At 37.1% G+C, this 26,709-nt stretch overlaps 1 protein-coding gene across 5 annotated transcripts in view; it reads right to left on the bottom strand.

The window, feature by feature from the left end:
* ATF6 (activating transcription factor 6) overlaps positions 1-26,709 on the bottom strand; it is a 197,507-nt gene that overhangs the window by 42,158 nt on the left and 128,640 nt on the right. For all 5 annotated transcript variants that reach the window (XM_077887300.1, XM_077887299.1, XM_077887302.1 and 2 more), the window contains one exon: positions 8,307-8,391. In XM_077887300.1, coding sequence (XP_077743426.1) covers positions 8,307-8,391 — 85 coding nt within the window. The remainder of the gene's footprint in view (positions 1-8,306; positions 8,392-26,709) is intronic.

Raw genomic sequence — 26,709 nt, 5'->3', positions numbered from 1 at the left:
GCAGCTGCTGCTGATTTGTCCACCCAATATCCATGATTTCCATACTAAGAGAAGTCCACATTTTTTTCAGATCACAGTGTGCCTAGTTAAAACATTGTATTTCTGACCCTCCCTTAAAGCTAGGCGTAAGCATGTGACACAGTTTACATGTCCCATGAGACATCCGCAAAAGTCTGCTAGCAATAGCTGGACAACGTTTGCTTTCCTGATAGATGCCATGCCTTCCTCCTTTTTTACTATCTGAAACATAGATATGAGGGCTTGAGCTGCAGCAGCCACTTTGAGAACATCTGGGAAAGGCCAAGAGAATTGCAGCAACCTTAGTCCTAGCATTTTACACTGTCGAACCAACACCAGCACCTAGACTGGTTCATTGCTGTGGACTTCTCAATATAGAAGGAAAAAAATGAATCCAATTCATTTAAGACAATGATTAGTTAAGGTTTTCTGTTACTCGTAGCTAAATGCAATCCTTATGTAAATAAACATCCCTCTCCTTATCCTCCTGTAAGTTTCCTTTACAGTCCCATTAAAGTTTTACTTCCCAAGGTGCCAAGATTCTAGTATCTATCCTATTCTTTAAATTTTTGATCTGATGCTAGAGGCATTATGATTTAGAACTATCCAGTAATGAATTGATTTATCTTAATAAATCAGCATGTTATTTCTGGTTTAGAACTGACTTTTCGTCTAGGTCTGGCTTGCAATTTAGCATCACTAGAGAAAATTAGCTAAAAGGGGATCTAAGGAATTGAGCCAAAGTTTACCCACATTGTAAAGACAGTCTGAGTCATCCTCTGCCTCCCACAGGTGATTGTCTTTTCAAGAGGAAACTTCCAGTTCAACCCAGGGAATGAACAGGAAGACCCAGGTACTGTTTATAACAGCTAGTACGGTCAATGTTAACACTCCTCATTCTATCTGACAGCTACACATAATTCATAGATCTATGGATATATTTTGAAAGAAAAAAATATTTCTTTTACATGAGTAGTGTCGATTTTCTTCTTTTCTCAGTAGAAATTCTCGGTGTGGGAATTGTACAACTGGTTTCAGTAGTGAGTCAAAAGTCAAATATTTGATTATTTTTTTTTAAATATTTAAAACATGGTTAGAAGAGAAGACTCTACTCACTCAACTGCCTGGACACAATTATAGAACACTGAAATGGAATAAATTGCAATGAAAATGCAAGGTTGTAAATATATTTTAAGAAAGCAAATAATCTGCAGGCCTTTAAGAAGAAATGAATTTATAAGCATAAAAGGCACAACTTTTAGGCACAATTCTCTTATAGACAGCTAAGCCTGCTGGTCCAGAACATGTCTAAAGTAGGACAGTTTCCAAATACATTTTCTTTGAGATCACAGTTTTATGAAACTGTTGATCATCAAAAGCAGTTGTATCAACATTCTCTTATTATTAAAACCAACACATTTATTGAGTTGGTTTGCTTCCTGCCCTCCTATTATATCCTCTTCAGCTAAAAAGATGTTTCATTGCTAGTAAGTTCTTCTCGATTTTCTTTACATGGAAATTATTTTAGATTAAATATAAATACAGTTTAGCCTTGTAGTCATTTGTTCACCTACTTGAACCCTTACCAAGGGCAGGGTAGAATTTATTCTAATTCTGTTTTCTCTTTACTACTCAGGTACCACACTAGCTTAGGTCCACGACACACAGATGGAAGGGAAACAGTCAAACCAAATCAACGAAAGTACCGGTCAAATTATGTATCTGCTAATGGCTGTGTTCATTCCCAGTGAAAGATGTCAACAAAGTAGCTACCATTAAAAGTAAGACCTCTGGGATCCCTGGGTGGCGCAGCGGTTTGTCGCCTGCCTTTGGCCCAGGGCGCGATCCTGGAGACCCGGGATCGAATCCCACATCGGGCCCCCGGTGCATGGAGCCTGCTTCTCCCTCTGCCTGTGTCTCTGCCTCTCTCTCTCTCTCTGTGTGTGACTATCATAAATAAATAAATAAATAAATAAATAAATAAATAAATAAATAAATGTAAGACCTCTTCTATGGTCAATTTTGTTGAATTACTTATAAAGAAAGAAAGGAAATGAGCAGTTTTACCACAACATAAGTGGAAATAATTTAAAATCAGGAAATGTTGACTTATAGTACAGGAAATCTTCCAGAATCCTTTTTTTAAAAATAGCAATAGCCTTTAATTTATCATCCATTGCTCTGCCAACCATCTGTAATCATTTTTTAAAAGCTTTTTAAAAGCATACCTAGCATTTTATTTTACTTCAATAATCTTCAGTGTGAAGATTTATTCAAAGACAGACTTTCTTACAGCTTCACTAACTTGTTTTTAACTGTCATATGAGACAAAGAAAATCAAATAACAAAGAAAATGCAAAACGAAATAAATTATAAAAATTAAATTGGCATAGAAAGCACAGAATGATGTAACTAGTATTTTCTAAATGGCATTAATTTCACACCCATATCCTACTTTCTTTAGCTATTTCTTGTACAGACTTTTTTCCATAGCTCAAAACCACAAAGTAGAGTCATTATACGTTATAGTTTAAGATCAGATATTGACTTGGGAATCTAACATACTTTGCCAAAATTAGGAAATCAAATTCCTCTTCCCAAATATTCCTATCCAGGGTACTACAGAAACCAACTCAATAAAATTTGACTTTGTCTTCCACCACTCTCTCCAAAATCCTACAGGCACCACTAAAGTCAGAAAGAGAGATCAAACCCACAACTTATGTTCCTTTCCAAGTTACATGTAACTTTTGAACTCAGAAATGGCAGAAAATATATTTTATTCAACTTTCTCAAACTCTTACACTGCTCAGGATGAAAATCTTTTATGTTACAGATATCCTCACAACATCTCTGCTCTTGTAATAAGCAGGTGTTTAAACATTTCTGTGCATAACTTACATTCTTGAGATTATAAGTGATACAGTACTGCCTGTCAAATTCATACACCCAATAAGCCAAAGAAATCTACCTCTGGATCTTGAAGAGTTTTATACTTCAATTTTTTCCACGTATTTTCCTTTGTAGAACAATTGTTGAAAAGGACTTAATAATTTCAATTCATTCTCTACTATGAATCCCGTATCTCAACCAATAGTAGAAAGGTAACTAGTAAACAATTTACATCTAGAAAGATTAGACTAAACTGTATCTGCCAACTGTTTTTAATCACGTGAAGAATGGAAACAGCAAAATCTTTCAAGTGATCACAAAGTACTGGCCAAATAACATTTGCTTTACTTATCCTGACATTCAACAAACCTGAGTCTATCAAATTCAAAACACAGGAATTACACTGTATTATACTGCTCTCAATGAATGTGCATGGCCTTACACCATAAGGGATAGAGTGGTATAAAAATCTATCTTAAATTCTGGAATCCCAAATATTCTTGTTATTCACACATCTGTCTTTAATACTGAAATAACAATATAATAATTAGTCATAATATACTTTATACACTTCTAAAAATCCTGGCTCTCTGTTATGTAGTGGCTGCATAAGTGGCACAAATTATTTCATTGGGCTTTAATGTCTTCATCTATAAAATGAGGATAATACTTAGCTGGCAGGTGAATATTACATGAATTAGTTTATATCAAAGTGCCTCATGTTGCAATTTTCCTACACCAGACATTGTTCTAGGTGCGGGGTTATAAGTGGCAAGCACAACATAACAAACACATTTCCTGTCCTCACAGAGGAGGAAAAAGCTGGCTGAGTTGACTGAGAAGGAGGCAAAGGAGAAAAAGTAGACATGCCATGGGATTATGAAAGCCTACAATGAAGTGTTTCAAAAGGAGAGAATATCAAAAATATACTTCAGGGGAATGTCTGTAAAGGGGTACAAGAAGATTTTCTGAAGTAATGAAAACATTTGTATCATGATTGAGTGATAGTGTCACAACTATTTACATTTGTCAAGAATCATTAAACGGTACACATTAAAATTGTTGATTTTTACTGTATGTTATGTTATATCTCAGTGACTCTGGTTTCTAAAAAGTGTGTTTATGTCATGAAAGACAATTTTTTAAAAGGCAAGGATTTTAGATGAAAGGATACTAAAGAGGTGTGCCAAGTGGGTGTAAGTATGGTCTTTGACTAGATTCTGTACCCCTACCCACAAAAAGCTATAGAGTATTTTGAGGGCAAATTGGAAAAACTCATTAACCTGCCCAGTGACACCTATCTAACAAAGAGCAAACTGGGATTTAGAACCCAATGGAAGATTCTTCTCCCCACCACAGGGCAGGCAGGGTCCATGTGTGTCAGGTGCAGCTGTGCTGCGGGTAGCGGAAGATGAGGTAGCTCTTTTTTTTTTTTTTTTTTAAGATTTTATTTATTTTTTCATGTGCAACACAGAGAGAGACAGAAAGAGGCAGAGACACAGGCAGAGGGAGAAGCAGGCTCCATGCAGGGAGCCCGATGTGGGACTCGATCCCGGGTCTCCAGGATCACACCCCAGGCTGCAGGCGGCGCTAAACCACAGCGCCACCGGGGCTGCCCGATGAGGTAGCTCTTACATAAGTACATCTATTTTCTCAGTGTAGCATTTGGTTAGTTCATCAGCTGAGGGGGTAGGCAGAGGGGATGTTGGGAATTTGAGAAGAGAGGGTGAGAAATTCTTGTTTCAGACAGAGGGCAAGTGAATTTACCAGCAATGACTGGCAGTACTGAATGCTTCTTTGGAATTAATAGTCATAAATTTGCAGTGAAGCTACTTATCCTGACTAGATGGTATTTTCTGGCAATATTCAGCTGCTTGAGAGTAGGCATAAAGAGACAGCTGGGTTTAACTAGGGTGGGATTTTTGCAGACAAGTGGGACCTAAGAAAAGAAGAAGCCAGGAAGGATGGGAGGTTGCAAGAGAGTGGTGCAAGTATGGGGAGTGGAATCTAGGCTAAGAAGGAATATATGACCATTACGAATGTGATCCATACAGAAAAAGCGGTGGAGTGTTGGAACACTGGAGACTGTGAAGTCAGAGTAGTTGGGAGTGTGGGTTTACAGTAAGAGATAAGTAGGAGTGGGATGCCTGGAGAGGGTATTTCTTTTCTTTTTTTTTTTTTTTGGAGAGGGTATTTCAAGAGCAGTGCCATTACTGATGATGAGGAGGTCTAGAGTATGACCATGTGGATGGGAGGATGAGGGGTAGAGAATAAACGACAACAGGATTGGGGCACCTGGGTGGCTCAAGTCAGTTAAATGTCTGACTTCGGCTCAGGTCATGATCTTAGAGTCCTGGGATCAAGCCTAAGCTTGGCTCCCATCTGCTTTTCCCTCTCCCTCTGCCCCCCAACCCCCACTAGTGCTCTCATAAATAAACAAATAAATAAATAACCTTAAGTGGGGGGAACGAGATCAAAAGAGGCCAGGCTGGAAAAAAAAAAAAAAAAGAGGCCAGGGTGCTGGATGAATCCTCTATCTGGATGCTAAAATTACACAGAGAGATCGCAAAGGCAGTGGTGGAGAGTCATCCATGAAGGTGGGACAGAAGACAGCAACGAACCAGGGTAAGAGGAGTAAAACCTGGTATTATACACTTTAAGATGTTAGGGGAATTAAAGGGGAAAGAAGGAGAGATCATTTGGAAGTTGGAGTGGGGAGCAAGGATAGACCCCCACCCCACCTGCAGGCTCTGAGGCACATAAGGTGAGGAGTAAAATCAGATTCTAATGTGAGAAGTATCCTCAGAGCGAGGAGGTGGAGGGAACTATTCAAAAAGAGGCTGAGGATATAGCACAACACTTGCCATGCGGTAGAAAGTCAACCAATATCTCTCGAATTTGATTCTTAACTTCTCAAATAGTTTACTACACCCTAAAAAGGAAAAAACTAAATTTATGTACAAAGAAATCAAAACCAGATTAAAAAGGAAATGATCTTCTAATGATTGCATTTTTCAAATCCACGAAAGGCTCATTTCCAAAAATTAGCCCCTTGGCCAAGATCAACAGAGTCAAGCAGCATCTTATTGTTTTTGGCTTAGTAAATATGATAGCTCACTGTTATAAAATAAAACCAGGCATTCTCTTGCACAAATATCAGAACAAAATTAAGTGAATTCTGTCTTGTTGGAAGCTTAGATAATAGCCTTTCTGAGCATAAGCTGACCAAGAACTTAAATCTATTATGGTTCAAGCACAAAAACCTAGGTACCTATGAAAAAAGAGTCAATGGTATTTCCTAAACATATTCTTGGAGTGTAATATAGTACATTCTGGGATATACCGTCCTTCGTGAAGTAGTAGTAGGACTGCTCCATGCAAGCTTTGGAGGTATGCCTCTACTGAGGGAAGATACATTCTGCTCAATAAATGTTAGTTAGTTTTTTTTTTTTTTTTAACTTGCTTTAAAAATCTTTGTAATACTAAGAAAATATCATAATTCTTTCATGCTTTAAGCAAAAAAAATGTTTTATTTTTTTTATAAAGCTGCCTCAGGGAGCCTAAGTGGTTTACTTGGTTGAGTGTCTCTCTATTTTGGCACAGGTCATGATCTCACAGTGGTGAAACTGAGCCCCACACAGGGCTCTGTGCTCAGTGGGGAGTCTACTTGAGATTCTCTCTCCCTCTGCCCCTCCCCCTGCACACACACAAACACACACGTTCTCTGTCTCTAAAATAAATCTTTTTAAAAAAAGCCTAACAAGCTGCCTAAGTCAGTCTTTCTTCTTTCTTTTCTTTTTTCTTTCTTTTCTTTTCTTTTTTCTTTTCTTTTTTCTTTCTTTCTTTCTTCTTCTTCTTTTCTTTCTTTTCTCTCTCTCTCTCTTTCTTAAGAGAGTAAAGAGAGGGAGGGTGGGGAGGATGAGAGGGAGAGAGAAGAATCTTAGCAGGCTCTAGGCTATGTGGACACTGATCTCACAACCCAGAGATCATGATTTCCTAAACATTTCTTTTTTTTTTTTAAGATTTTATTTATTTATTTTATTTTAGAGAGAGAACGTGAACAGGAGGGGGGGCAAAGGGAGAGAATCTCAAGCAGACTCTGTGCTGAGTATGCAGCCTAATGTGGGGCTCGACCCCGTAACCCTGAGATCATGATCCGAACTGAAACCAAGAGCCAGATGCTCAGCCACCTGAGCCACTCAGGTACCCCTATAACCCCCTAAGCATTTCTAATAAGCAGTCTGCATAAAGTTCAATGAAATTTTAGAGTGCTCTATGGTCTTAAAATATATAATGAGTATCTAATATTTTTTCTCTAAGACTAAATTTTTTTTTAATTTATCTAGAATCCCAGTTTGTTTTTATTAAAATAATTGTATTTGGTTGTTTAACTATGATCATCAATCAGAATGTAAACTGCTTCAACTGCAGGTTAATTCAAAAGGCTTTTCATTTTTTGGCTTATTCATAAACTATGAGGTTCTTACTACTGGTTAGAAAATGTACTGGTAGTTCCTTTATACCAAATAAATGGACTTGAGAAGGACAACCAATCCTCCTAGGTTCATTAGAGCCTAATATGATGTGTCAGAGAAAGCAATTAGTCAACAATATACACTATGCTCATCTGCAACACATAGCTGGCACTGGGAGTAAGATATTTCCTTTTTATGAAGAACTCAGATGGAAATAATCTCTCCTTTATTAAGTTTCTTTAGCACTTTGTATATTCCTTATGAGACTTTTTTTTCTTGGAGTATAGTGATTTCTGGGCTTATTTTTCTTTCTAGATTATAAGCAAGATGCCTTAACATCTTTAGATGATCTCAAGGTATTACAGCATTATTTGTATCTTATGTAATACCCAGCACTAGTAGGAAAACAAAATGGAATACTAATACGATTAATACCTAATTCATCAGTATTACGGGCTAAATAGGCTTGTGATGGTTGGTCTGGGAATTATGTCACCATCTACATAATACAGGAAACTGCTTTGAGTTCCCAAAACCCAACTCACAAATTTACGCTCAGAACCCAGCAGAGAATTCTTATACTATATGTATAAGCAGAGAAGCTACAGACAATAACTCTGTAGAGCCAGTCAATATGCTAACTCTTCTGATTTTATAAATAAGAGAATGAATTTTTTCTCTTAAAAATACAGGAATTTTAAAAGTTAACTTTATATCTTTTAACTTTTAAAAGAGTTATTTTTAAAGAGAGTATAGGATTTTAAAAATAATACTTTGTGAAAAGAGTGGAAAATGTTTCAAGATTAATGCATGAACATATATCTGACCAACCAAATATTTTAAATGTCTTTTAGTTAATCCAGAGAATATTGGTTAAACAAAGAAATCTTATGTCATTCATAAACTGAAATGTCAACTTACCATTTATGTTTATTGCTGGTAATACAATTGACATCTTTGGCCTTGTGGTCTTGTTGTGGGTGGTAGCTGGTAACAGCAGGTGATCCTAAGAATAACAGAGAACAATCTGTTGTAACAACTTACAAGTTTAGTCTTGTAATAGGTCAAAATCAGAGTTTCTAAGATGCTAACATTTCATTGGGATCATAAAAAAATGACATTTTTTATTTTTGCTTGGCTTACAGGTAATTAACTACAAATCATCTTATGAATTAGTGAGCATCTATCATTACCAGGTGCTACGTAGTATTCTTGGAATACTCCTAGGTTCTGGTAATATATATGCTGTGGTACACTATAAAAGCTACTGGCCAAGGAATCAGAAGAGAAGGATTTTAATTCTAGTTCTGCCACTAATAAGCTGTATGATCTGGGTCTGTTTCCAATCTTGTACAATGAGGGTGCAAGACTAGATATCACAAGATACTGAAATTATCAATCCAAAAGAGTCATTTTTACTTTTTTTTTGAGGAAGACCATTTCTACCACCCACCCCAAATTCTGATCCCAAATTACTGGTACATAAAATAGAGATTCTGATTGTAATTTACATTAAGGGCAAAGCCTAGAACTTTGCCGGTTTAGCCTCCCCTTCTCCTTTGAAGCAACCAGAGCATTAGATTTATTTTGGTAAGTGATAAGTATATACTAAAGGAGATTTATAGTTCTGGCCCTTAAAAAGCATACAGTTCAAGAATTTAAAAAATTATAAATGCATGTTTTAGCACAAGTATAAAGTTCCAAATGTAACACTGCCAACTTTTGATAATCTGTAAGTGACCCATGGCACCTGAGGTTTCTGGTTTCCAACCACACAAATACTAAAAGTAAGATGAGAAGGGGGAGTATATGTGTTTTGGAAAGGGTATGTACAACCATAGGTATTCCAAAGCTATTATAAACAACTTAGGACTTTGATATGAACTACTGTTCAAACATCTTAACTCCTTTTCCCTAGCAAAAACCTAAGAATTGTCACAGCAAAAAGAAAAAACAACATACATTAGTGTTTCCACTTAAGGGAGCACGATTAAACTGAGATAGAACTGAACCTGATATTAACCCCTCTTGCTTCATCACTCATTCAGCAAACTTGCTGAAGGACTCACTACAAGTAGGATTTAACACAGCTGAAGGTAATAAAAATTCAATGCAACTTAGTTCAAAGGTCAATGTGATTGTGAAATGCAATTACCAGCAAAGCGAAGACAAAATCTAGAATGCAAAAAACAAATTGAAATGAATATACATGAACAAGAACTGTATAGAAAACATTTCCAGTAACTGCTTGTCCTTTGTTTAACTTGAGGCAGTATTTCTATGAGAACAGATTTTTTTTTTTTCTTTTAAGTTGGGGAAAAGATGAGTGAAGTTGTTCTGTTAGAATTCCAGCACTGCAGCATGGGAGGTTTTTTTTTTTTTTTTTTTTAAGTGCATTGTTAGACACAAAGATCACACATTTCTCAGTAAGATAACATAATATAGCCAAGAAAAAAACAAAATTTGCTGATCTTCATGCCATGAAAATTATAAATAGCTTAATTCCTATAATTAAAATATTGCTTCAGGGTCCCCAAAAATTGAATGAGAAAACAAACCAACAAACTTGTAAGCCTCAAATTAAAGCTACTGTAAAAATAAACACACTTGGATTCCACTGGTCATGGGATATAAGGTCAGGATCAGAGTTAAATCTGAGTTTCCTGCTAAGATCTAGATACCATACTAAACATTGTTCTTAAACATGATTAACTGAACATAAGGTCTCCTGCTTTCTTTCTTCATTAAATTTCAAAGTAGTTACTTTTGTAGAACAATGCCAAAAAAACACATTATTATTTATGAAAAAGAAGAATCGAATCTTGAATGGATAAAAATAGTACATTAACCAGACTTCCCTCTAAATTTAAGTTTGTAAACTGGGATGGGGGAGGGAGAGGTGATCTAGAATTTAAAGTGCTTGTTACCACAGAACTGCAGGGAATCAAAGTCGGTATACTACAAATTCTAATAGTAGTTATCTTACATTAAAAAATAATTTATACACACACATATAGCTAGTTCATTTAACATTTACTTTCACTTTCTCAAATTAAATACTCTTTGCTGTAACAGTGAATTTTGAATCAGTTTTTTCTACTCAACTATGTTCATATCACTCCTTTTTAGCATATTGTTAATTCTATTAGTGATGTTTTCAGAAACAAAGGAGCTTTATTTTGGTAGTATTGCTGAAATCTATGTCACTAATTTTAGGATATCTCCAAATGCACTCCTGAAAAGTATCTCAGATTTCAGATACCTCAGGGAGGAAACTTTGTGGACAGACACTATCATCAACACATTGTTATTTCTATTCCCAGAAGAAGTCAGAGAAACACTGGTGGGAAAACACCAAAACATTTCACTGTGATAATAAAACATTAGTTTTCCAATGTTACGCAATACTGTGCATGAGAAAATCTGCTATTTTCATACAATTCTCCCTATTCCCTTTTCCAAGCACTTTGTTAGAAGAAAACCGAAATATTAGTACATAATGCAACATCCAAAATTATGCCTCTTCTCTTTTTAAGAGGGCTAGAGCATTGGAGATTAACCTATCAAAAGCACATGACCACATTTTGCTCAGCTGAAGGTTGAAATGGTAATTCACAATAAAATCAAGGTCCCACTAAGTGTTGTTTAATATTGACTCTACATATCTGTATAGAGTGGAAACTGACTGCTGAGATTAAATGACCCTTTCCACTCTCCTTTAAAACTTACTAATTAGAGGGATCCCTGGGTGGCGCAGCGGTTTGGCGCCTGCCTTTGGCCCAGGGCGCGATCCTGGAGACCCGGGATCGAATCCCACGTCGGGCTCCCGGTGCATGGAGCCTGTGTCTCTGCCTCTCTCTCTCTCTCTCTCTCTCTCTCTCTCTCTGACTATCATAAATAAATAAAAATTAAAAAAAAAAAACTTACTAATTAGAGACGGAGACAAACCATGAGAGACTCCTAAATCTGGGAAACAAAGGGTTGCAGAAGGGAAGGTGGGAGGGGGAGGGGGATGGGGTAAACTGGGTGATGGGCAACGAGGAGGGCACTTGATGGGATGAGCATTTGGGTGTTATACTATATGTTAGCAAATTGAATTTAAATAAAAAAATGTAAAAATAAAATAAATAAAACTTACTGATGCCCACAATACAAGTGAACATTCACGACTAGTGTTTTTTTCCAAAACTACTTTTGCTAATTGTATTTGTTAGAATAATTGTGTAATTTAAAAAAACATTAGGGAAATTGGGTGGCACAGTTGGTTAAGCCTCCAACTCCTGGGTTTGGCTCAGGTTGTGATCTCAGAGTCATGAGACTGAGCCCCACGTTGGGCTCCAAGCGCAGTGTGGCATCTGCTTAAGATTCTCTCTCCCTCTCCCTTTGCCCCTCATACTCGTGCTCTTGCTCTCTAAAATGAATAAATAAATCTTTAAAAATATTAGGGTAATTGACAAAAAAAGTGTGTGAAAAGAACGAGATTTAATAAAAATCAATTGTTCAAAAAATTCACTCATTCTAAGACAACCATAAAAAACTAACAAAAAAAAAAAAACATACCAGTCTGCATTCAGATTACTTATAAAGTATCTTTAAATTCTCATTCTAATTTAGAGTAAGAGTAACATACTGGAAATCATGGTTGATGCATTGTGAGTGTAGTTTGTATAAAAAAGGCAACATGGAACCCTCCTAGATCTGGACTCAAAGAAAAGATGTTGGCCTTACATCAAAACTTGGCAAACAAGTCCACATTTATATAATTAAATACACATATTATTTTGATGATCTCTTGATTTAAGCAATTTTGTTAATTCACAGATCATTAGTAGTCCCTACTGTACTAGGTAAGACGGCTTCTCTTGTATTAGGAAACTCTTGCCTAAGGTTGGAGAGCCCCATATCTTCGATAGCAAGGAATGTATGAATGTATTTATTTTAAAAGATTTTATTTATTTATTCATGAGAGACACAGGGAGAGACGTAGAGACATAGGCAGAGGGAGAAGCAGGCTCCCCACTGGGAGCCCTATGTGGGACTCAATCCCAGGATCCTGGGATCACGACCTGAGTCAAAGGCAGACATCAACCACTGAGCCACCCAGGTGCCCCAAAAAGGAATGTATTTAATATCTAATGATATTTCCTGGGGAATGAAACAGTCTGCAACAGGCTGCACCGTGACACTGATTTTATCTGGGTCAGCTTTATCTGGATCAACATTGGCCTCTATTCATCAAATTTTCACTGTGACACTGAGCAGCTTTATTTGGATCAACATTGGCCTCTATCTGTCAAATTTTGGCCTCTATACTAACAATGACTTAGTAACATTTGATTTTTGGTCCATATCCACTGGATTCCAGTGATGGGCTTAGTTTTCCAATATAAAACAGCTAAAACCAGATCAAAAATAAAAGTATCTATCCTCATTTCAAAGTAACTTTGCATTAATTTTTTTTTCATCTATGTTCCTATCCTGGGGAGCTCTTGTTTTCTACTATCACTCTATCTCATTTATCTTACCAAGTCTCTTTCAAGCTACCAAACAAAGGGAAGAGGATATTAAAGCTTGGAAATAGAGGAGAGCCAAAGCAGCAATGAGAAGAGGGCCTTTCAAAACTCTTTATCAAAGTCAAATATTCTGAATTTATGTTGTTTTCTAGGAGCTGTATTAATTGTTGATCAGAAATCAAATGTGTCCGGGACGCCTGGGTGCCTCAGCAGTTGAGCATCTGCCTTTCGCCCAGGGCGTGATCCCGGGATCTGGGATCGAGTCCCACATCAGGCTCCCAGTAGGGAGCCTGCTTCTTCTTCTGCCTATGTCTCTGCCTCTCTCTCTGTGTGTCTCTCATGAATAAATAAATAAAATCTTAAAAAAAAAGAAAAAAGAAAAGAAAAAGAAATGTGTCCAAACATTAAAGCAACTGAAAAGTAAAGATAATTAAGAAATTTGAAATCATTAAAATACACAGACACACACAGTGACACTATCCTAAAAAAAATCGTGAAGAAAAAAAATTAGAGGTAGTAAAACTAAGTAGAATGTAATCATTTTAAAAATCTGTTAAAGTGTCTATGATGTAGGGCTTCCCATTATAGTAAAAGCATAAACTAAGTACGTTAGTCACCCCCAAACTATAAGTAGTTAATATAAATAGCTAATATGAATGCAGTATTTGTGCCACTAACATATGTAATAAAACTACAGACCAATAAAAGGAAATGTAAAGCTTGCATCAGCACCATTAATATGCATGTCAGCCAGAGAAAGAATAAGTCAAAACTATTAGTGCACAACAGATGGCCTAAGACTGAGCCAAGGTTTACATCTGACAAGAAGAAAATTTTTACACTATGTTCAAACGTGATAAATACTGCCAAGGTCACCAGAGGAAAAATTAGCTTGAAATCCCAATAAATACAAACTCATTTTGCTTTAAGATATGGTTGAACATCAATAAAAAATAAATTTACATATATATATAGAAAAAAGATATGGTTCTCATCTCTCTCTGCTGGAGTACCCAAACCTGCCCAATGGACTCTGATCTCCCTCCCCTTTTATTCACACAAAAATGTATAAGGTTGTACCATACAAAACTGCCAATTTTTTATGGGTCAAATATTAGTAATTTCATAAAGTTCAACCTAATAATTATTGTATGTGCCTTTCTTTTTAAAAAATAATTTAAAAAAATAAACTTTACACTCAACATGGGTCTTGAACTCACAACCCCTAAATCAAGAGCTGCACACTCTACTGGCTGAGCCAGCCAGGTGCTCTGATCTGCCTCTTTTTTAAAAGATTTAATTAATTAACTAATTAATTAGAGAATGTGTAGGTGGGGAGGGGCAGAGGAATAAGCAGATTCCCCACTGAGCAGGGACCCAGTGGGCTTGATACCAGGACCTTGCGATCATGACCTAAGTTGAAGTCAGCCCCTTAACCCACTGAGTCCCCAAGCGCCCCCTGCCTCTCTTTTTTTAAAGTAGCATTAATTGGGGCAGCCCGGGTGGCTCAGCGGTTTAGCGCTGCCTTCGGCCCAGGACATGACCCTGGAGACTTGGGTCCCACCTTAGGTTCCCTGCATGGAGCCTGCTTCTCCCCCTGCTTGTGTCTATACTTCTCTTTCTCTCTGTATCTCCTACGAATAAAAAAAGAAAGAAACAAAAAAACAAAACAAAACAAAAAGTAGCATTAATTTAGAGTTTCTTGGTCAACATGCTTTCTTATAAATACTTTCCCAAGGATAAGACAGCAGCTTCCAAGTCATTTTTCTCTCTTAATGAGAGTTTGCAGGGAAAGTGTTTCTAAACCAGGTCAGGACTATCTTCCCTAGAGAAAGCTCTTTGACAAAATGCTGGTTATATGCTTTGAACAGAGATCAGGCCAGCAAGTCTTTGACCTTGTACTTCATATTACTCCATTTAATAACTCAAGCTAATCAAGTTCAAAACTTTGTCAGTCCCAATACCGAGTTTTTCAAAAGATGGACAGTGTGTGATTTAGGGAAATAAATTATGACCCCTGAAACTTGTTATCGATCATTTGTTGAGTGCCAACAGTGAGGCAATCCAAAAAATGTCTTAAGGAAAAAGATCAAACACTAAGTGCATGGAGAGTTTAACCATAGGGGTTTGTCAGACATAATGTTTACAAGATGTTACGTTTTAGAAAATTCACTTTACTCAGGACTACTGGTAGGAAGTGAATTTCCTGAAGACTGAATTGCATCCTACAGATCAGCTACCAAAGTAACCATGCAGAGTGGGGAGGGAGAAGGTGAGTCTACAGCAAAGTGAGCCAACAAGTTTTCTGAGAAAAGAGATTATTAGGAAACATTTCAAAGAAAAAGTTAAATATAGACATCTAAGAAAATTACTTTTTGTTGTTAAAAAATGGGGAAAATGCTAGGTTGAGACAAAAATTAATTTTTTAAAGTTCTAGGCAGAAACAAAAAAAATGGTGTAAACTTATGTAACAGTAGTCTCAAATGCTGTGTGAGTGTGTTTGTGTGTAACTATCGCAGCAGCGGAGGAAGGTAATGCAGGGAGATACTATTCCTGTGGACTCCTTCATATCAATGATGCTACAACTTTTTTGGTGTTGGGGGGGTGGTGGTAAGGCATCCTACTGACTTTATATTTTTAAAGTTATCTCTCCTGCATGGTTCTGTGTCTGGATATTCTTCTAGTCTCTACTAAAGATCTTAATCTTCTCTCCAAAGTAATTTTGATCTTGGTTTCACACAAAGAAAAAAGACGGACTATAAAACATCCCCTGAAGTACATTTTAGGAAAGACTGATCTTGACACAGCAAACCACCAAGTGAAAAATAACAAAACAAAATCTTAGTTTCTTTTTAAAGCCCTTAAAAATTTAACTATAATCTACCATAATCTGATTTTTCTACTTTAGTGGATCAATTTTCTCTGGAGATCTTGGGTTAGCAAGATAGCCAAACTGAATACCTGGTCCACACTAGAAGCTGAGATTTATTGCTAGCTGCAATCCTCATCAAGCATAGAGGTACGCTATTAGACTGGTTCCAAAGAGTTCAGAAGAGTTCTCTCTTCATACCACAAAAGGTATACTTTCCAGAATCTTGTACATTCTCTGCATTCTCATCATAAACAGAATAGCAAGTTCTCAGCTTCCACTCAGGTTTAAAGTGAATGTTTGACATACAATGCATGTATGGGAAAGGAAGGAAAATTCTTTTTTTCCCTTTGGTCAAATACTGTTTAAGAAAGTATTTCAACTAAATTTCAGGTAGTGATGGTTCAAAAGGCAAACTAAGGGATCACAGTGTTAATTTTAAGCTCTGTAATAATCAGGTATCCTTCAGGTACTATTTAATCTTACCGCCAAAGGAAGCCAAGATCAGAAGTGAACATATTGACAGTAGCAGGTCCTTCTGAAACAGTTCTTTTTTTTTAATTTTTAAATATTTATTTATTCATGAGAGACCAGTGAGAGAGAGAGAGAATGAGTCAGGGACACAGGCAGAGGGAAAAGCAGGCTCCATGGAGGGAGCCGGACATGGGACTCGATCTCGGGTCTCCAGGATCACGCCATGGGTTGAAGGCGGCGCTAAACCGCTGAGCCACCCAGGTGCCCCAGAAGTTCTTTAACAAAGGATCCATATCAGAATCATCTACAGGACTTAATGTAAACATCCAGGTTCTCCACCTCCTACAAAAAATTCTGATATGGTAGGTCTCAGGTGGGCCGAAGTTTTGCAGGGGTCCCTAGCAATTCTGATGCAGACATGTGAGGATGCTGCTTTCACAAAGCAGTGGCCAGAGTGCTGCAGACAGACAAGAGACTACGAGGAGCATGGGCTCTGGAGCTAGACTGCCTGGGTTTGAATTCTGCCTCTAACACCTCCATTTCTAGCCGCAGGATCTAGACCAAGTTCCTTGATCTCTCTGTGCCCTGGTTTTCTCATCAGTAAAACAAGGAGAGTAACAATACATAGTGCATAGGTTGTTTATAAAGATTACATAAGATAATACTTTAAAGCACTTGGAACAGTGAGTGAGGCAAGTAAAAAGCACTATTTTAAGTATTCAATAATTTTTTTTAAAAAGCACCAAAAAGTTTGAGGTCAGAGAAGTCCTTGAGGAAATGTAACAGGAAGCACAACCAGAGACAGGGACACTGTTGACCAGGTTTCTTCCATCCCCCTGCTGGCTGAGAGGCACTGTTTCCCTGCAAGTGACAGGTACTCCCTCCCCATCCAAACTCAGCCTGGAAATGAAAGCTCTTTATACCCTGGTCCTTCCTGATCTGGCCTCCTTCCACCATGATCTCTCACTACTCCTTTTCACAAACACTACTGCCAACTGTCAGAGATACTCTCTGTAAATTCAACCAAGAGAACAAGATACCCTCACAATTTAATTTTAATTTAAAAGACGGAGAAAATAATTGAAGCACAAGTATTCAAAGCATCTACTCTATCTCTGCTTTTTCTAAGCATTTTTCTTAAGTGTTACTGGATTGCATGTATGATAGGGGTGAGGTTACAGATAGAGAAGAGAGTTGGAAGATGCTAAATTGTTTTGTGTTTTTTTTTAAAGTAGTTTTTAGCAGGGAAGAAGGGTCTCGAAATTGGAAGAGTGGAAAGGAAGTGGACACAGAGCTAACCTGAGCTGTGGCCTTTGTGTGATGATGGTGTGTGTGTGGTGGGGAGGGGGTCAAAGGATACTGCTGCTGTTTTATTTAATATTCCCTGTGCAGTATCTTTCAACAGACATAATTAAAGGCCTTACACTACCTACCAAGTTTATGAGGTTTTGGATTTGCATCTTATTTTTTTAATTATTTTTTTTTAAAGTAGGTTCAACCTCCAGAGGGGAACCCAGTGCAGGGCTTGAACTCATGACCCTGAGATTAAAACTGGAGCTGAGATCAAGATTCACTTAACTGAGCCCTCTAGGCACCCTGATTTGTATTTCTTTTAGATTTGTCACCATGTCAAAATCAGTCTTAAAGTGGGGGGAGCTGAGAGGGTAGCTAGAAGGAGGGGGTAGGGGAACGGAGTGAGTGATGGACATTAAGGAGGGCACGTGATGTGATGAGCACCATTATATGCAACTGATGAATCGTTGATCTCTACCTCTGAAACTAATAATACACTAATGTTAATTAATTGAATTTAAATTTTTTATTTTTTTTTTAATTTTTATTTATTTATGATAGTCACAGAGAGAGAAAGAGAGGGAGGCAGAGACATAGGCAGAGGGAGAAGCAGGCTCCATGCACTGGAAGCCCGATGTGGGATTCGATCCCGGGTCTCCAGGATCGCGCCCTGGGCCAAAGGCAGGCGCCAAACCGCTGTGCCACCCAGGGATCCCTGAATTTAAATTTAAAAGAAGAATAAACCCTAAAAAGGAGGGAGCAAGTAAAAAAGTCCAGCTTTATTTAAATTACACAGGGTCTTTTCCTCTGTGGAAACTTCTGTCAGAGAAGCATCTTTAAAAATAAAATTAAATTCTAGTACCGAAATAAAAATAAAAACAAATCCCAACAAAACAAAACTCCAATAATAAAAGCGTTCTCGCAGGCAGTATTTTTGAAGGATTTGGGCAGCCACTAACTGTACAACACATGCCCTTCTCTGTTTCTTTCCACTGCCATGTCTCCCGCCCCTCCCAATCACCAGCCTGGCCCAGCCACTCAGTATCTGTTGTGGCCTAAAACACCCCCCCCGCCCCCAGCCAACACTCCCTATCCTTCACCCTTCCCCTGGCCAACCCAGTTTGCTTTTCTGCTTGTATTTTTCTCACCCTACTTCATCCCCCCAGGGTCATAACTACTCCTAATATCCCTCTAGGTCTAGCTGAGACCAATCTCACTCCTAGAAATGTGCTCCTACTAAGAGGGTTAGCAATGTTGTGTCCACTTGTCTCTTGTGGTCTGACCACCAGGCTACGTTCATAAATCCCAACGTTATAGGAGTCTAGAGAAGATATGAGGAGAGAAGAGGACATTTAAGGGCCTATATTACACGGTACAAAGCAGGAGAGATCAAAGCCAAGTTTTAAATTTAATATTCTTGATATTTAATATCAGTAAAGTAAGCCATGGAGTACATTCCTGAGTTTACAAAATCATTTTCATTTTGGCTATGTGACTTTCAAATTAGTTTCCCTAAACCTTTAAGATTTAGGACTTAGTTTTTATAGTACTGGCTGTTGGTTTTGGCTATCCAACATTTGAATATCTTGTCTACTTGCGGGTTTTTGTGAGGGAAAATCTCTAACTGCAGAAGCCTGAAGGGGACAGACATAATTTCTCTCCCAGCTCTCCGACATGTGATCAAAGCTGGCCAATCAGATACTTACCTAGAATTCAAAGTCTTGGGCATTAGTGAATTTAGATTTAGATTCACAGCAGCAATGGGAGATGCCAGTGGCAGCAGTGCTAGTGGCTGTGGGGGTGGCCAGTGTTGGGCTGTCCTAACTCAACTTCTTGAGCTGAGACAATGGCTGTGCTCTTGGCTCTGTGGCCTTCTTTGGTTCTCACCATTGCTCTGGGCTGAGTTCTCTAGTATTTGCATAGAGTCTTGTGAACTAAAAATAGCCTTCCATTAAATTCCCTTTCTGTAATGTAAGCAATTTCTGCTTTAACTTAAGTTACAGTAAGTTTCTGTTGTTTACAACCAAGAACCTTTTCTGGCTCAATACTGGAATTCCATTCCAGACATATCTGATATTGCTGGTCAATATCTTACCTAACATTTCTCTAAAACGTTAATTTTAATTAGATTAATCCCACAGTATTATTTTAGGTAAGTGAAGTAGATTGAGTCATAAGTCAATGGACTCCTGTATCTCCCATTTGATCCCTAAAGTATGAAAACTGGCTCTGTCACCACCATTCTAACTGCAACTGTCCTTCAGCACAGAGTCTAGTGGGCTTGTCCCTCTCCCTCCCCACACCCCTCTCTCTTAAATAAAGAAATAAAATCTTAAAAAAAAAAGTTCACAGCACTCAACTGAAAAATATGTTCATCAGAAACAATAACATGAAAAAAGAGAAAAACAGTACTATGAGAAGCACAACTGGAGGAAATCACACTAATTGGAAATCATTTACTATCTTCATCAGAGTTCAGCTGTTAAACAGATGCCCCTAAGAAACAGAAGTCATCATTTTATGACACCACCCACCACTTATCTTTGGAAACACTCAGAACAATGTAGTAAGAATCTAAGCTGCTCTATCAAAAAGCTGCTAGAACTGATGAATGAATTTGGTGAAGTCACAGGATACAAAATCAATGTAGAGAAATCTGCTGTATTTCTGTACACCAATATTGCAGCAGAAAGAGAAATTATGAAAACAATCCCATTTATAAATACACCAAAAATATTAAGATACCTAAGAACAAGCCTAACCAAGAGGTGAAAGACCTATACTCTGAACACTATAAAATACTGAAGAGGACACAAAGAAATGGAAAGACATCCCATGGATCGGAAAAACAAGTATTGTTAAAATGTCTAAATTACCCAAAGCAATCTACGTTTACTGCAATCTCTATCAAAATACGAACAGCACTTTCACACAAAACTAGAACAGGGACTCCTGGGTGGCTCAGTAAGTATCTGCCTTTGGCTCAGGTCAAGATCCTGGGGTCCTGGGACTGAGCCCCATGTCAGGCTTCCTGCTTAGCAAGTAGCCTGCTTCTCCTTCTCCCTCTCCCCCTGGCTTATGCGCATGTGTTCTCTCTCTCAAATAACGAAATTAAATCTTTAAAAATTTTTTATTAAAAAATATATTTTTAAAAGAACCAGAACAAACAATCCTAATATTTGTATGGCACCACAGAAGACCCTAAATAACCAAAGCAATCTTGAAGGAGAAAAGTAAAACTGGAGGCAACATAAAGTTATATTACAAAGCTGCAGTAAGCAGAACAGTATGGTACTGGCACAAAAATAGACACATAGATCAATGAACAGAAAAGAAAACCCAAAAATGAACCCATAATTACCTGGTCAATTAATCTTTGACAAAGCAGGAAAGAATATCCAATGGGGAAAAAGTCTCTTCAACAAGTAATTTTGGGAAACCTGGACAGCAACATGAAAAAGAATGAAACTGGACCACTTTCTTTAAAAAAAAAAAAAAAAAAAAAAAAAGATTTTTATTTATTTATTCATGAGAGACAGAGAGAGAGAGAGAGAGAGAGAGAGAGAAAGGCAGAGACACAGGCAGAGGGAGAAGCAGGCTCCATGCTGGGAGCCCAATGCAGGACTCGATCCTGGGACTCCAGGATCATGTCCCAGGCCAAAGGCAGGTGCTAAACCGCTGAGCCACCCAGGGATCCCCAGGACTACTTTCTTATACCACACACAAAAATAAATTCAAAATGGACAAAAGACCTAAATGTGAGATCTGAGACCATAATTCTAGAAAAGAACACAGGCAGTACAGGCAGTAACTTCCCAGACATCGGCTGAAACAACTTCTTTTTAGATATGTCTCCTGAGTCAAAGAAAACAAAAGCAAAAATAAACTGAGACTATATTAAAATACAATGCCCCATTGAAGGAAAAATCAGCAAAACTAAAAGGTAACAACATAATGGAATGGGAGAAGATACTTGGAAATGATATATCCAATAAATATATAAAGATATACACATCTAAAATAACAAAAATATATAAAGAATTTGTAAAACTCAACACCCCAAAACCAAATAATCCAATTAAAAAATGAGCCAAACACATGAATAGATACTTCTCCAAAGAAGATATCCAGATGGCCAACAGACACATGAAAAGATGCTCAACATCACTCATCATCAGGGAAATGCAGACTAAAACTACAATGAGATATCACCTCACACCCATGAGAATGGCTAAACTCAATACAAGAAACAACACGTGTTGGTGAGGATGTAGAGAAAAAGGAACACTGGTACATTGTTGGTGGGAATGCAAACTGGTGCATCCACTGTGGAAAACAATATGGAGGTTCCTCAAAAAGTTAAAAATAGAGAACTATGTATGATCCAGCAATCGCACCACTGGTATTTATTTACCCAAAGAATACAATAACACTAATTCAAAGGTATACGTGCACCCTTATGTTTGTAGCAGCATTGCTGACAATAGCCAAAATATGGAAGCATCCCAAGTGTCCACCGACTGACCAATGAATGGATAAAGATGTAGTGTGTATATTATTCAGCCATGAATGTAGCTAGTGAGTATAATGCTAAGCAAAATAAGTCAGTCAGAGAAAGACAAATACCATATGATTTCACTCATTTGTGGAATTTAAAAAACAAAAGGGGGGAAATGAGAGAGAGAGAGAGAGAGAGAGAAAGAGAGAGAGAGAGATCAAGAAATAGACTTTTAGAGGACAAACTGATAGTTACAGGGGGAGGTGGCGGGGATGGGTGAAACAGGTGATGGAGATTTTTTTTTTTTTAAGATTTTATTTATTCATGAGAGACACAGAGAGAGGGAGAGAGGCAGAGACACAGGCAGAAGGAGAAGCAGGCTCCATGAAGGGAGCCCGACATTGGACTCGATCCCAGGACTCCAAGACCACACCCTGCACTAAATTGCTGAGCCACCCGGGCTGCCCGGTGATGAAGATTAAAGAGTGCACTTGTGACGAGCATCAGGTGATGTATGGAACTGCTGAATTACTCTATTGTACACTTGAAACTATTGTAACACTGTATGTTAACTATACTGGAATTAAAATAAAACTTAAGAACAGAAAAAGAATCTAAGCTGCAGTTTACTCTCTCCAGTGTGAGATCTACACAAGTGCTGATATGAGTAATTAATGGTGAAGCTAGAGGAAATGAGATGTGTTCAGCCCTGCCCTGGAATGCTAGGTCACACACAAGAGCATTCTCATTAATAAAGACTCTGAAAAGAGTCGTAGGCAAGAATAAAGTAATACTTATTTACAAAATACCCCTTATTTTTAGAGGGGTATTTTGGGGAAGGGGGATTTCTTTAGATTTCTTTAAGGTTTAGATCTTTGCTCTTACAAGAATTTCCTTCTATTAGGAAATTGCAGCTATAGATATACTTTTTACAACTATCAAATGGTTGTGCACTCTAACTTCACAGAAGATCATGGAAAACCCACCTACTAACACAGAGCTCAAAAGACATATACGATGGCAATCTAAATAAAATGACTGACTGGAGTATTAGGCTAATTATCAAGAGGAGTGATAAACTAAAGAGGGAACTAAATGCCTATTAATTAGGAAAACAAATAGGTACTATTAAAAAAAAAAAAGGAAAATGCCTAAGAAGTGAATGCTAGATAACAAAAGGAAGTAAAGATATTAACTTTTTAATAAGTAAAGATATTAACTGATTAATCCTAACCCTCTCTTTTCTTCAACATTCTCACAATTATTAAGCAAAGATACTAAACTGCTGCTTTCTAAAAGGTTAAAAAAAAAAACCAAAGTAGTTTGGTTTAAAATTTTGAAGTTTTTCTTATCTCCCAACTCTTGCTACATCTCTGATATTAAAAAAGCATATAAATATAGTATATTTAACTAAAAGGTGATGGCTAATAAACTAAAAATCTGGGCCCAACTTTCTCCTCTGACCTTATCCTATAAAATACTTGCCAAATTCTAACAAACTCAAATTATTCCTTTTCTTTCTCACCACATTCTTTCATGGATACTTAACTTTACAGTGAGGTTCCCGGAGTCTGGAATGCCCTTGCTCTTTATTATTGTGTGCTGAGAATACCTATTCACCTTATATAACTCAGCTTACAGTTTCCTCTTTGAAGGTTTTATGTTCATCTCCCCGCAACCCCTAAAATCTCAGGTTTGGTCAAGTCTTATGTAGGGGATTTTCTTGAAGGTCTTCTGCTATATTCAAAAAGTCAACCAAAATATGACAGAAATTGTATGAAGCAAAAGCAGAGAGTCACGGGACAGGAAGAAGTCTTATGGATCAGGGAGTCTATGCCCTCAATTGAAAAAACTGAGGCCCAGTTGGGACTTAGACCCAGCTCTATCAACAACAATTTTATTCCAACATAGCAACAATCATCAAATCAAAATAAGTGTTTCTAAAATTGCCAAGGAAAAAGACACTGAGATCTTCAAACTGGAAAATACAATTCACTCATGAAAGGGAGCTTATCATATTGCTAAGAGTACTGGAACCCTCCCACTGCCTGGGTGAGTTTCTGGGATGTCCCTAAATAAAAGGAAATCGATATCCATCAGCAACTTTGCAAACATACTTATTCTATCAAGTCATATATGTCTTTAATATAAAATTTCTGCGCTCTCTCTGTGTATGTCTAGTGTTTGGTTTCTAATCAGGAAGTTGCTACTTTTAACATCACTCTGAATCGTATAAGATCACAATGCTAAACACACTGGGGGGAAAATGGTCATCACAGATCTTTATACCCTCTAATTTATATGAATGACAAGTAAGAACTAGGGGTGATTATAAATGAAGGTAAACTGAAGTAATTTCACATGAATATAGAGAATTATTTCAGTATTATGGATAGACCCCAAAATGCATTTGCACGAACAGTTCTAACACAGGCACAAACTAAAGTGTTAAGGGCAAAGTAGATATAGACAAGCCTTACATATTTGTAATTGTTCTTATATGTTTTAAGTCATGAGTTGTAGAAACTGTCCTATAAATCTCTGAATCTATGATTTATTCCCACAGTTTCCAGGATACAGCTTTTCCTAAAGAGAATCAAGAATCGTTACATGAGGTGAAATACATGTATGACTCTACTTCGGGCAGAAAATCAAAGAATGATCAATGTGTGATCTGACAACTCTCAGAATATAAAAAATATAGAAATCTCACCAATATAAAATAGTAAGTTAAAATTCTTGTACGGCAGTTTTAAACCACTACACTTCAAGTGAGTATATATAACTTAGCTGTTTAAAATGATCTAAGAACAAGTTCAAATCTAGAAACAAAAAATAGCTGCTGTCTGCCAGCTACATTAGTATTGCCAGACTATGAATATAAACCCAATCTGTGGCTCACCTAAAACAAACTTAAGTATACTGAGGGGGAAAGGCTGAGACTGAAGAATATATCTTGGTCATTCAAGACTAACTGGCTTTAAATATTACTAAGTATATACATATACTTCATATGCATGATAAAAAGAAAAACTCATTTTATAATAGTTAAGGGTAATGTTTGTTTAATTAGTATAGGACAGAATAGGGGCACTAGGCTGGCTCAGTAGGTAGAGCATGGGACTCTTGACCTTGGGGCTGAGTTTAAGCCCCATGTTGGGTGCATAGTTTACTTAATTAAAAATATATATATATATAAAACCAGGACAAAATAATGTATGAGTAATTGACACAGTGATCTGTATACTGTAACTTTATACTAAACTTCGTATCAATGTTATTATTAAAAGTACACAGCAAAAGTACTCGCAAACCTAAGTTAGTGAATGCATTAATACTAATTGTGATCCCAAGACCATACACAGAAATAGTTTCATATACGCTTGGACAAATTAACAGATCAATCAATAAATCCTCAGGATATGCTAGTCAAGGGATCAGTACAATTTTATGGTTTAATAAGTGCCTCTCGAAATTACTGAGACGAGATCAAAATTGTATCTAAGAACATAAACTAGCCATTACTCTCACAGTGTAGCTAAAAATTTCAGAGTAAATTTTGTTTAGAAATTAGTGAAATTTCAAAAAGAATAAATAAAATTTTAAAATAATTAAAAGAATACTCATATTCTGGCATTAATTCATTAAAAGGAACATCCATCTGCCTCTTACATAAACATATGTTTAAGTTAATTTAAGAGACCAACACAGCACTACTGTGAATAATACTAAAAATCTCAAATTTATTTCCTAGGCAGACTTTTAAATTTAAGTTCTAGGCAGAACTTTTTTTAAGATTTTATTTATTTATTGGGGGGGGGGGGGGCAAAGACACAGGCAGAGGGAGAAGCAGGTTCCATGTAGGGAGCCCGACGCGGGACTTGATCCCAGGTCTCCAGGACCTCGCCCCAGGCTGAAGGTGGTGCTAAACCGTTGAGCCACCGGGGCTGCCCTGGGCAGAACTTTTTAAAATTAAATCTTTTTGAATAAATTTAAATGGTTTCTGAGGTAGGAATGGAAGAGTTAAAAGGAATGAGTAATATTTCTGACTAGGATAATTCCCATAGCCTTTGCTTTTATCAAAGGTTGCATTTTTCAATTTTCAAAGGTCATTTTTAATTTTCAAATTTTTAAATTTTCTTAGGGAGCTGAAGATTGTTTTGCAAAACATTTTTATAGAACAAGTACATCCTAGCTAGGTTTATGTCTCAATGTGTGTACTTGGAAAGCAAAAAATTAGCACGTGCTATAGAATTAAGGAGATACTCTTTTAATAAGCTATATCTGCTTGCTTTAATCAAGCTATTCTGACTTCATTTATTGTTGCCAATACTCTTAATCTTCTTTCTAAAAGTTTAAACATCATCAAGATAAAGTTTTGTACTGCAAAGGAAACAGTCGACAAAACCAAAAGACATCCTAATTGGGAGAAGGTATCTGCAAATATCTTATCAGATAAAAGGCTACTATCCAAGATCTATAAAGAACTTATCAAACTCAACCCTCAAAGAACAAATAATCCAGTCAAGAAATAGGCAGAAGATATGAACAATTTCTCCAAAGACAACCTACAAATGGCCAACAGACACTTGAAAAACTGCTCAACATCACATGGCATCAGGGAAATACAAATTGAAACCACAATGAGACACCACCTCACACCAATCAGAATGGCTA

This window comes from Canis aureus, chromosome 38, assembly GCF_053574225.1.
Source record: "Canis aureus isolate CA01 chromosome 38, VMU_Caureus_v.1.0, whole genome shotgun sequence".
In the NCBI taxonomy this organism is placed as follows: Eukaryota; Metazoa; Chordata; class Mammalia; order Carnivora; family Canidae; genus Canis; species Canis aureus.
Note: the sequence above shows the minus strand (reverse complement) of the source record. Positions and strands in the feature narration are given on the sequence as shown.